At 41.3% G+C, this 11,382-nt stretch overlaps 1 protein-coding gene across 1 annotated transcript in view; it reads left to right on the top strand.

Annotated features, from left to right (window-relative positions):
* Window positions 1–4,058: 4,058 nt before the first annotated feature.
* Window positions 4,059–11,382, top strand: part of LOC104625038 (monofunctional C1-tetrahydrofolate synthase, mitochondrial-like) — a gene marked incomplete at both ends in the record, with an annotated part of 49,243 nt that continues 41,919 nt past the window's right edge. The window contains 3 exons of the mRNA XM_010292565.1: window positions 4,059–4,170; window positions 9,132–9,211; window positions 9,959–10,056. Of these exons, the coding sequence (XP_010290867.1) occupies window positions 4,059–4,170; window positions 9,132–9,211; window positions 9,959–10,056 (290 nt within the window). The remainder of the gene's footprint in view (window positions 4,171–9,131; window positions 9,212–9,958; window positions 10,057–11,382) is intronic.

Raw genomic sequence — 11,382 nt, 5'->3', positions numbered from 1 at the left:
GAATGGGAAGTTCCTTTTCAGCTTGGATAATTTGGCCTCTTTTGGCCACAGCCTGCTTCTCCTTAGAGCCAATGCTTAAGCTTCAGGCTGTTAGAGATCTCGTAGTCATTTACTGTCCTGTTTTTGCTGTCTTGATGAGACTAAGAGTCTTGGTACTGGCAGAAAAATACATTTCGTACTGTAAGCATGTAAGTGAGCATGAAAGAACGTGAGACCGGGTATACAGATGCCACAAGAGGAGAGGGAGGCTGCTTGAGAGTTTCTAATGACAATGGTGTAGACAAAGTATTTCTGCTTCAGCTTTTTATGTGCATCATCTCTGTTCCTTGCAATTTGAAATTTATCTCCCTGTCTGTGAGCTAACGGAACGGTTGCTAAAGCAGACATCATAGCGGTAGGCTTGAGCCCGCAGTAGAGATGTGGACCTAATTTTTAAGTGCACTGTGTAGGGCAAATGCATTTGGGCTGATGTGGTAGGGAAGGGGCTATGGGTGTCTGGGCAAGAAGACAGTAGCAGGGAGCTGGTGGCTGCTCGCTGCAGCCCATCCCTGAGGACCACAGCTGGTGGGGAGGGATCGGAGCAGACCACACGTAGTTGTCCCGCTGGGTTGCCAATAATTTGCAAACCTTGAACTTCCTCGGGTAGAGATGGAGCTGGAAGAGACCGTGTAAGAAGAACATGCCTGGGTGGAAAAAATACCTGAAAATAGTCTTTGACATAAAAAAGTTTCAAGATTTCAGAAAGAATTAGAATTGCTGTGATTGAAGTGAAACCTGATGTATAAACTGATGTGTAAAATGATTATTTTCTTAAGGAGAGTTGTGAAACAACTTTGAGTCAGATTCCTATTCCTCATCCCATCTCTTAAATTTTAGCTGGCCTAACTTCATACCCAGGAAACTGAGGAGGTTTACATTTCAAATATTAATTTCAAATATTTTTGTCTTTGATAACATATTTTAAAATGGCTTTTGTAGCAGTCAGTTTTAATTATGGGGAAATTAAATTTTTATGCAGTCTTTGTGGCAAAATGGGTCTTCAGTTATCTAGAATATACAGCTACTTTGTACCGTTAAATACTTGGCTGGAAGGTCTGTATTGTTGTTTTAACATTTGGTGTTCTGTCTTGGGAATGGGTGGTGCTTCTTAATCTGCTTCTACTTAAATCTTGGTGGAGAGAGTCGTATTTTGTTATAAGGTAAGGTTTCAGATTATTTATTGGCACAGCTCTTCCCAACTGAAAAAATATTTATCGGTGAGAAAGCAGGATACTACTGAGTATTAGCTTACTTAGTCTTCAGTCTATTGCCTAGTTAATTAAGGATGGCTTGGCATGATGCTTGTCATTCCTTTCTCTAGCCTGCCTGGTGAGACGCAGCCTTGCTGTCCAGGGAGCACCGGGCAGCCAGTTGCCCTGCGGCCGCACGTTCCCCTCGTGGGCATCTCCTCGACCTTCTGGCTATGGCTGCCTGTAGCATCTGGTTCCTGTCAGGCACATCCTCTCTCTGGGGACTGTGCGGTGTGTTTGCTAGGGAGGTTGGATGTGATGATTTCGTAGGTCTTTTCCATCCTTAACGTCTGTGATTTGTTTCTGATGTAGGAGATAAGCCTGCACATGCCTCCCAAGGCTTGCTGCTTGTGTTAGTGATTTAACTGGCAGTCAAAAGAGAAGGTTATGGCAAGAGAGGAAAAAAAGCAGGGCACGACTTCCTGTGCGTGAAACCAAAACACCCCGATGGAGGTTACATAAATGTCCTCCAAGGACACCCAGAATTCTGTAAACAACTATTTTGCTTTCAGTGGACTCAGTCTCCCAATCAAACAAGTTTCTGGATATAATTTTTTTAAAATACAGGGGAGAAAAAAAATTCTATATTGTGATATATACTTTATTGACTCTCCAGGAACTTTTTCAGTAGTTGCACATAAAATACTTGCTTATAGCAAGAGAGATACAATTCTATCTGTGCCTTTTTTTTTTTTAATTCCTTTACAATTACTTTCTTTGTGAAATAAGGAAAAGGAAATCATGGCAGGGAAGGCTCAGAGATCAGTGTGTCTTCAACCCATAGGACAACTGTTCACTGCCATGTATGATAGAACATTCTTCAAGGAGGAGGTGGGACAGGGCAATGAGATGAAAGGTTCAACTGGTTTTCCAAAGCATTTATGAGTATGTTCAACATTAGCCGTCCGAACTACAAAATTGGCCACAAAAATTATTGTGTTCAGCTGTTAACATTTTTGAACGTTATGATCAGTAGTCATAGAGATGAATATTTGGTCAGGTCAATTGTTTTCTGGTGTTATAGTTACATTGGATCAATTCTGTCATAAGTATGTTGGCTGAATATTTGTCAAAATTATTACTTCTTGCATACAGCTCTCAACTGGTTTATAGGTTCATGATACAAAGTGGTGTGCAAAGCTCTTAGTCCTTGTCCCAGAGGCTTCACATGGGATGATGTACCTGACTTCCAGTATATGAATGGTATCTGCTAGAATGTGAATCGTTATTTTGTTACAAAAAAGGCTGAATTCATGTGACTGAGAATGATCACTGTTTTTCTCCGTGTTGATGATGTTGACCGTTACGGTGGAGTCTGCGTCCTTTTGCAGGGGAGAGTGCATCTTCAGCGTAGTATTCTTGGTACACGAGTCATTGCAGCAGCATCTTTTTATCCAAATTTGCTTGCAGATTCCTCAGTATGATTTGACCTGACACTGGTCAAGCGTTAAGACTTACGTGGCCTTCTAGGAGTGGCATGTAAGTTGATATTCACACCAGACGCAGGAGTGTAAGCAATTTGGGTAAGGCTGAATGACTGCTGAGACTGTACGTTTGCAGGCAATCATAGGAGTGTTTTAGGACTTCTGACTGAGGCCTGAATCAGCTCATTGCATTAGTCATTTGTCAAGCAAATAAATCTTCTCCCACGCTTTTGGCTTTGTTTCCGCATGTGGCTCTCTAAGGAGGGTTAGGCTATCCATGTGTCCTCTGAGGGAAAGATGGAGCTTTTTTAGCTTTCTGCCTTTTCCGCCACATTTATGCTCTTCTCTCCTCCTGGATGCTGAGCTGTGCCAAAAACCTGCTATCCTGACAGGATTTGTAGCTGTTCTTTCTTGGCCGGAGTGTTGGGCAGGGTTGCGTCAGAGCACTTTTGGCCAAAAAAGAAGCTGGAACGCTTGTCAGTCACAAATCAATTCATAGAGAGGCTCGCCAGGTTTCTGACACTTGATATTAATTTGCATTTTTCAAAATATTCCCGAAATCACTGTATCACTGAAATAATTTTTACATTTAGGCTTGAGGCAGTGCTGTGCCTGTATTTTGCTTTTTTAGTGGATCGTTATACATCTGCCTTTGGTGCTGTCCCTGATCTCATGGTGATTCTGATAATTGGTACAGGGCCCTGTTTCAGAGGAGGGAGGACAGGAAGATGCTTATGTCTTTGATTATAAGAATTTTTGTAGTAACCATTTTTGCTTCAACATCTGTCAGATTGAACTAAATCAGAGGCACTGATTAGCAAACATGAACTGAGAAGGAAAAAAATGCTTCAATTGTTATTCTTCAAAGGCAGTGATTATTCTTCAAAGATCAGGTCATCTTGCATTCCTGTCAGCTGGCCTGGTTCTCTACGGTCAGATAATCTGACTGTACTCTTTATAATTGCCTATTTACTGTCTTTCAACCCTTCTCTTTCTTAAGTCTCTCCAAGTCATCTTGTTGGACGAGGCTTTGGACAATGGTAGGGCTTTTTCTTTGAAAGTATGTAATCCCCATTAAGTATTACTGGTGCTTACTCTGACACCACTTGCCTGATTTCACAGTTTGTTTACCTGACTTCATTTTAAATGCTATTGTTCTTAAATTTCATGTGGGGTAAGACTCAAGCCATCAATTTGGATTATTTTTTTTGTTGCTGTTTGCAAATACTTTGCTCAAAAGCTTATTGCTGTATAAGTCTGAATATTACCAGATGCATGTTCAAGAATGTATTTCTAACATTAAATGTTTGTATTGTTTCTGGGGGGTGTTTTGGGCTGTCCCTAGCTTCATCACGCAGATGTGGTGGTATTTGGCAGTACAAAACCCGATGATGTTCCTGTGAGCTGGATAAAGCCTGGAACCACCATTATCAGTTGTTCTCGTGACTTGCTGTCAGGTAAGAGGCGTTAAAAGATACCAGTTCTTGAAAGTGATGTACGGCGAGTCTTTGACATAAGTGTGTGGCATGTTGGTGACAACGCAATGTGGTCAAAAGCTATATCTTCAGGAAAGGGCCTTTAAAAGTGGGTGTTTGTGTACAGGGGATGTATTCACATGTCTCGTGTAAATAGGAAAAAGATGTCAGGTGAGGGGAGAAAGCCTGGAACAGGTTCTTCCTACCAGGAGTGTTAAATAAGTGATGATCCCATGGATTCAAAGAATTCAGAGGGAAGACTTTTGGACCATCAGATGAGCCATTATTTAGTGCTGTTTTGTACAGCGTACTAGCCTGGAACATGGGGAAAGAGAAGAGGGGGTGAAAATACCAACTGCAAAGTGCTGTGAAGCTGTGTGCAGAGAATGGTGCAGGAAGGAGTACAGACATCATATGTAGCTAAGAACAGGCAGAATGTCTCCTGCAGTAATTACTCCTACAAAAAGAGTTTGGATTCCCCTCTCTCCTCCTCCCCTGACTGGTTGGGGAGGGGGTACATGTTCATTAATTTCTCAGTTGAAAAATGCTACAGAATTTTATTAGGAATAGAACTAAGAAATCTAGAATAACCAGAAGTTATTCTATTCTACTGCTAGCATTGCATTTCCTGTAAAATTCCTTAAAGTCTTCTGAAGATCTCTAGGTATTTTCTAGATTTTTCATATGTATATGAATTTGACTGTTCCAGGTCCAGATGGTATTATGTTGTGAATGAACAGGAAAATAAGGAAGTACATGGGTAGTGTGGTTGGTTAATGTGTCTCTCTAAATCTATCACAAGTATGCATATTGACATCTATTGATATAAAACTGGGGAAAAGGGCATTAGGCCAAGGAAGACTAAGTGTATGCTTCCTGAACTAGGTGTATGCCCTAAGGACAAATTAAGCAGACACTCGATACAAAGCTAATGCAAGATCAGGCTCATAATAAAGCAGCTGCTGTTCCCGTGCAAAGCATGGCTTTAGCAAGAGATTCCTTTCCTTGCCTTTCATGATATCCTCTTGGCTTGAACACGCTATGGATGTGGGAGGTCTGGGTTATTATTCACTCAGTTGTCTGAAGGCATTTGGGCATTCATCTTCCACCTTCCAGAACAGTGCTCTGATCCTATTGGGGATCTCGGGGTGGGTACCAAGCATTATCCCATGCTGATGCTGCACAAGTTGTCCAAAAATAATTCATGTTTTCTTTTTCCTAGCCTAGTGATTAGGAGATTCCTTGCATCTTTAGTGTCCACTTCTTTTTCATAGGGATTGTTGGATGTAATTTTTAAGTATCTGTGGTGCAGGGCTTGGAGTGTAAGTCTCTTCAGCAGGTACCCAACCTACAAATACAACGTACGCTTACATGAAGGAGGAATGGGGGAGAAAGGGAAAGGGGCAGAGAAGAGAAGGGATGGTGATACAGCAGTAGCGCCTATAAACACATAAATGAAAAGGAATGGCCCCTCCTCATTTTAATCCTTCGAAGCAGAAACCTCTTAGGTGTTGGACTCAGGGTAGAGGTGCAGGTCTACGAAGGCAGGATGGGGGTAACACAATCCTTGTAGCCTGAGCGGGCATCACTAATGGCAGAACTCTCACAGCTCTGCGTGCTGCCTGGTGCAAGCCCCACTTTCAGATACCTAATTCTCTCCTTCCATTTGCGGAGGGAGTCTGGGTCTTCAGAGACTTTAAAGTTACGCAGTATAACTGCATGCCATGTCTTGAGACTTAAGTATCTTAAGAGTCATGCCTTAGTTGCTCTATACAACTATAGATAATATTTCCCTTCCCTAAAAATGGGCTGTTAGGAAAACAGCATTAAAACATTTGAGTGGTGTTCATGTACCACACCAACATTAATTCTTAAGGCAGGAAATGTAAGATTTGGCATAAGCATATAGATTACTTTTCATTTTTCAAGTTGTAGCAGTGGGCTGTGTGAAGTACAGCATTTCTTTGGAAAGGCAGAGTGAGATTTTTAGTGAGATAATTTAAATAGAACTTATTTACCAAATGTCCATCTGCCTTTATGCTTATGCTCTTGAGATTGTCAGAATCTTGGAGAAACTCCGAAAGAATAGTGGAAATGCATTTTAGCAGCTTTAAAAAATGCTGGCCTCAAGACTTATTAAAGAGGTACATGAAACACAGGTGTCTGTTTGACAGAAAGAATGCACTTAGTTTAATTGCAAGATATTTATTGAAAGCCCATTGTGAAGCAATCGTGATCTTGGAGAAACAACTGAGTGTTAGGACTGACTCTTCACTTTTGGTATGTGGTGCAATCTGGCTGAGGTGTTTGGAAATTGTTCTGGGTTTTTTCTTGCCTTGGAAATGTCCAGCTTAACGTCTGTGGCGTCACAGGCGCTAAATGAAGCCTGAAAGCAACAATGGCCATGAAATGACATTTATTCTTGCTGGATGATGGCTAGATTTCTATCTTTCATAGGTACCCATGTAGGCTAACACACTTGAGTGTTTTAAAAGCACTCAAAATTTGCAGGGACATAGTTGTGTTGGGCAGCTGTAAATGATGTAAGCCGGGAGAGTAGAGCTAAAAGTGCTTGCTCCAAAGTGACAGAATTCTTTTTCAAGTATGTTTTTAATCCAATCAAAGATTTTTAGGTGATCACAATTTTAGAATATTCTACAATTTGTAGAAGTGCAACATCTTATTCTGCTGCACTAACAATTTTGGAATCAAGTGGGTGCTGGTAGTGTCTTGCGGGAAAATGCTTTATATGCAGATGTGTAGAAATGAAAATCAAGTTTCTGCACAAAACTTAAGGATGCCAAAATTATTCGGGATTTGATGTCCAACTTCTTTGGTGTCACTTGAAAGCTGAAGCCCATATGGTTTAAGCACATTAGTGGGAAATGCAACCGTTTCCCCACCTCTTCTCTACTCTAAGCTGCCTGAGCGGATGGGTAGTGCGTGACAGCACCTCTCACCCACCCGCACAACGGGGTACAAGTGGACGGGCGGGTGGACCTTCACTGGGGTGAGTCAGAGGAGGGAGCACAAAGCCTGCAGTTCAGCTGATCTTCTGGCCAAACTCCAAAGCGGAGAGTGCTATTCTGGCTCCCATCTGGAAAATTTATCCCGAGAGAGCTGTTGCAATCCTGTGATTGTCTTGCTAGCTCAACGTGAGCGTGACTTTCACCTCTAGCTTCATCTTCACCCCTATAAAAGCCTGGTTAGTCATTTGTAGGGTGAGGGCGTAGCATAGGCAGCCTGAGAGAAGTAGTTTATTGAAGGGAAATGTCTAATTCTGATATGTATTTACCCACATGCTAGCCCTGCCCTGATAAAGAAGTCACATTAAGCCAAACAACATAAAAAGTTGAAATGTTTCTGTAAAGCACAGCTGTCTGAAAGGGGATTTTAAACTTCATTCTTCCTACTTCATTTGTCTCTTTGGCAGCTCTCCCAGCCTGGTCTCAAAGCAACAACAGTCAGCTTATGACTGTGATAGACTTCCAGTAAAACTCCCCTGTCTGAGTCTAAAACTGTGCATCTTCAGAAGACTTTTTTAATTTTATTTTTCCTTTTAAATGGCAAGTGTTAATACAAGTAGAAGACACTTTCAGACACTCTCTTAATTAGAGTTCAATGTCAGGACTGTCACCTTCTGCTTGGTTAGCTTTGTCACTGACGTACAGATGTCTAGCGACAAGAAAGTTTGGAAAGGATGACAAAACATACTGAATGAGGCTGGGGGTGGCTGCGGAAAGGGTCTCGCTCTCTCGACGATGGGCATGAGAGAGTGGGCTGGAGCTGGGCTCATGTGGCGGGGTGCTGTGCCGACTCCTCTGCACACCTCTGCCTGCTGCTCCGGCTCCAGCCTGAGGTCTCTGCGCCCTGCCAGCCCAGGGACCCTTGTCAGGAGGGGGGCTTGTGCAAGGCAACGTGAGCATTTTATGATCGGTACAGATGGGATGAGTGGAGTTGAGAGCTTGACCAGGTCAGGGTTTGCACTTCACTTCCCCTGTGGGCGAAAAGTTAAAGCTGTCAGCGTGCAGTTGTTATTTTTTATTACAGTTTTGTCTACGCCCTTTAGAATGCGACTGGGGCCTTGATATGCCCAGAGAGACTAGGATGTGAATCTTGGAGAAATTGTGTCTAGATAAAAGTCAGTAAGCAGCAACAGAAGAATAAGCCAAAAGAAGGATTACAGGAAAATGACTATATGTTTAGTTAGGGTAGCTAATGTATGATTATTATATGATATATTGCCACTAGAAACAATTATAACTGTCTCTAAAGTTGGAGTCACTCTAAATTATGTAGACTCTTTAGAATATCTACTTTTAATGTCACATTGATGAAGATAACTTTTGCTGCTCAAAAATTTTTGCATATTCTGATTCCAGGTTATAAATCCTGTTGGATAATAATCCTACATAGTATTGTGATTTGTTTCATTGCTGTGATTCATTCTTGCTGTGATGGGTGTGTAGGAAAGAACAATCTTTACCATGCTCATTTAGGTGTTCAGTTAAAAAAATATATGTAGCTTTTCAAATCCTTGCATCTGTCTGGCTTTGTGTTGGTGGTTTGGTTTTTTGGGTTTTTTTGTTCGGGTTTTTTGTGGTTTTGTTGTTGTTCTCCAAAAGCAGTTATTTGGATCCTGGAATTAATCTCTGTGTTTGCTAATTTTCTTTTTCCAGTATGCGTATGCTTCATCATATGCATGTGTGTGTTTGCATGATATACTTCAGAGCATACAGTTGCTCTCTGCTTTTCACGCTATATCCATTCTCCTGGGTGATTTCATTTGAAGTATTAAATAAGCCACCTATAATTTTGTCAGTCATATTGTTAAATTTCAAGTCAACATTCAGAAATTTTGTGTTTGGACATAGCTTTCAAATACACATGCTCCCACTCACAAAAGCTTTGTGGTTTATTAGTGCAATACTTTTATTTTACAGAGAAACAAAACTACGGTCAGCAAAACAACCACGCTGCTGAAAACACTGTTGCTTCTCTTGCAATAGCAATGCGAATGCAGGTTAGTGTAACATCAAACATTGTAAATTTGTAGCTCTTTCTGGGAGTTGTAGAAATTGGTTCTGCAGTGTCGATGTTAATTTTTGTTTTGCTCTCTTGAACATCTTACCTGCCTTCCATTTTAATAGCAACTCTTAGTCAGTTAGTTAGGGTGAGCCATGCCTGTTACATTTAGTTAGAGAAAGGTAAACTAAAAATCAAACATGTCAAATCAAAATTAAAAATCAAACATAATTCGATGATTACAGTAAAGCTTGGCAGACACACTTGTATCAGTGGACTAATGTTACTTATTCCGGTAAGACAGTGAAAATTAATTATGTTTGTGCACACTTTTCTGGCGTGAGGGTTAGAGGGTCCAAAAGTTTATTGTTTTATGTGGAAGCAGCATGAGTCAGTCAGTGAACAATTAATATCTTCCATTATTTTTAAGGAGTGAGAGAATAAAATAAATTCTCCATTTTATCAGAATAAAATCTCAAAGTGCCTAATTAGAGACTTTTCTCTGCCACTTACATGTTAATGGTCTTGCCTCTTTCAGAAAAAAAGTGGGCAAACAATAGGACAGTAGTAGCGTAGTGCTTGTTTATTCTTTCATCCTAAAACCATGAAATGGAAGGATTTTTAAGTTTGTTTTTTGCTAGGCTTGGCCGTAAAAGTTATTTCAACACACTCGTGAGATTGTTTGAAATTCGTGTTCAGCATTTATGATGCAGCTGGTGTGTGCTGTTTTCTTGTTTAAAAACAGAACATGGTAAAAAACACCGAGCGATGGATCCGGTCCCAGCAGTACAGGAAGTGGGACCTCCGCTGCTTGAAACTGCAGCCCCTCTCCCCAGTGCCCAGGTAATAAGTGTTTTTTTAAATAAAAAAAGAGTAGGCAAATGTTAAATGTGACAATGAACCTAAAAATGGTCCATGCCTAATGATTTTTTAATCTGTTTATGTGGACTGCGTGTTGTGCCTTTTTGTTGTATGCCTCATTATGATCGTGTCTTCTGTTTCCTATCAGTTTTTACTTTTATGATGTGCATTGGAGCCAAGCTTTATTTAATGAAGACCTAAAGCTGGAAGGTTTCACTGAGGGAGGGAGTTGAAGGCTTGTGTAAGATCAACAGGAATACAAAATACAAGAAGCTCCTAATCGCTAAACCCTAATGTAGGAAGGTGTTTATGGATCTAGTTAAGGCCCAGTGGTTTCAATGGCATTTGATCTTGTGTTTCTTTTCTTCCCGCGGTACAAGTACTTTCTTTGGCATTAGACTTTTAAATTCCTGTGTTGATGTGAAAAGCAGGAAGCATATTTATTCTCATAGCCAGAATCTTTTCAATCAGTTCCTGTCATTCACCTCCCAAGGCCCCTGTCTGGGCCGGAGGGACTTCAGGTCTGCCTTGGCACGGTTGCTGACATCTCTGACATTTAGAGCAGCCTGAGCCCTTTGCTGCGCTAAAGTGCTTTGCTGTGTGTTGGTTGTGTTGGCTGACAGAGAGAGGAACCAACAACTTGAAGTGAGGTTCTGCCATGTAAGAAAGCTTTGGAATTTTTGCGTGCTTATTTGCAATGCATGCTTCTGGGTGACACAGATGATAAAGGGACTGGAGCATCTCACATAGGAGGAAGGGCAGAGAGAGCTGGGACCACTCAACCTGGAGAAGAGAAGGCTTGGGGATCTTATGAATGTGTATATATATACAGTGTATATAAATACAAGGGTACAAAGAAGACGGAGCCTGGCTCTTTTCAGTGGTCCCCAGTGACAGGACCAAAGGCAATGGGCACAAACTGAAACACAGGAGGCTCCATCTGAACATCAGGAAAGTTTTTTACCATGAGAATTACTGGCACGGGTTGCCCAGGGAGGTGTGGAGTCTCCCTCCTTGGAGATGTTCAAAAGCTGCCTGGACTTGATCCTGGGCAGCCTGCTCTACATGGCACTGCTTGAACAGGGAGGTTGGACTAGATGACCTCCAGAGGCCCCTTCCAACCTCAACCGCTCTGTGATTCTGTAATTCTGAATCCCACTGCTGTGTTTCTGGAAAGCTGTAACAAAACGTTTTCTTTTCTAAACACTTTGATTCATTTTTCACTGTCATTTACAATAGTTTAATGAGAATGGATGCAACTGTACTTTAAAACAGAGATGCCAGAAGAATGAGCTTTCTATTTTACCT

This window comes from Phaethon lepturus, unplaced genomic scaffold (assembly GCF_000687285.1).
Source record: "Phaethon lepturus isolate BGI_N335 unplaced genomic scaffold, ASM68728v1 scaffold6638, whole genome shotgun sequence".
In the NCBI taxonomy this organism is placed as follows: domain Eukaryota; kingdom Metazoa; phylum Chordata; class Aves; order Phaethontiformes; family Phaethontidae; genus Phaethon; species Phaethon lepturus.
This window is presented reverse-complemented; position numbering and strand designations above follow the sequence as displayed.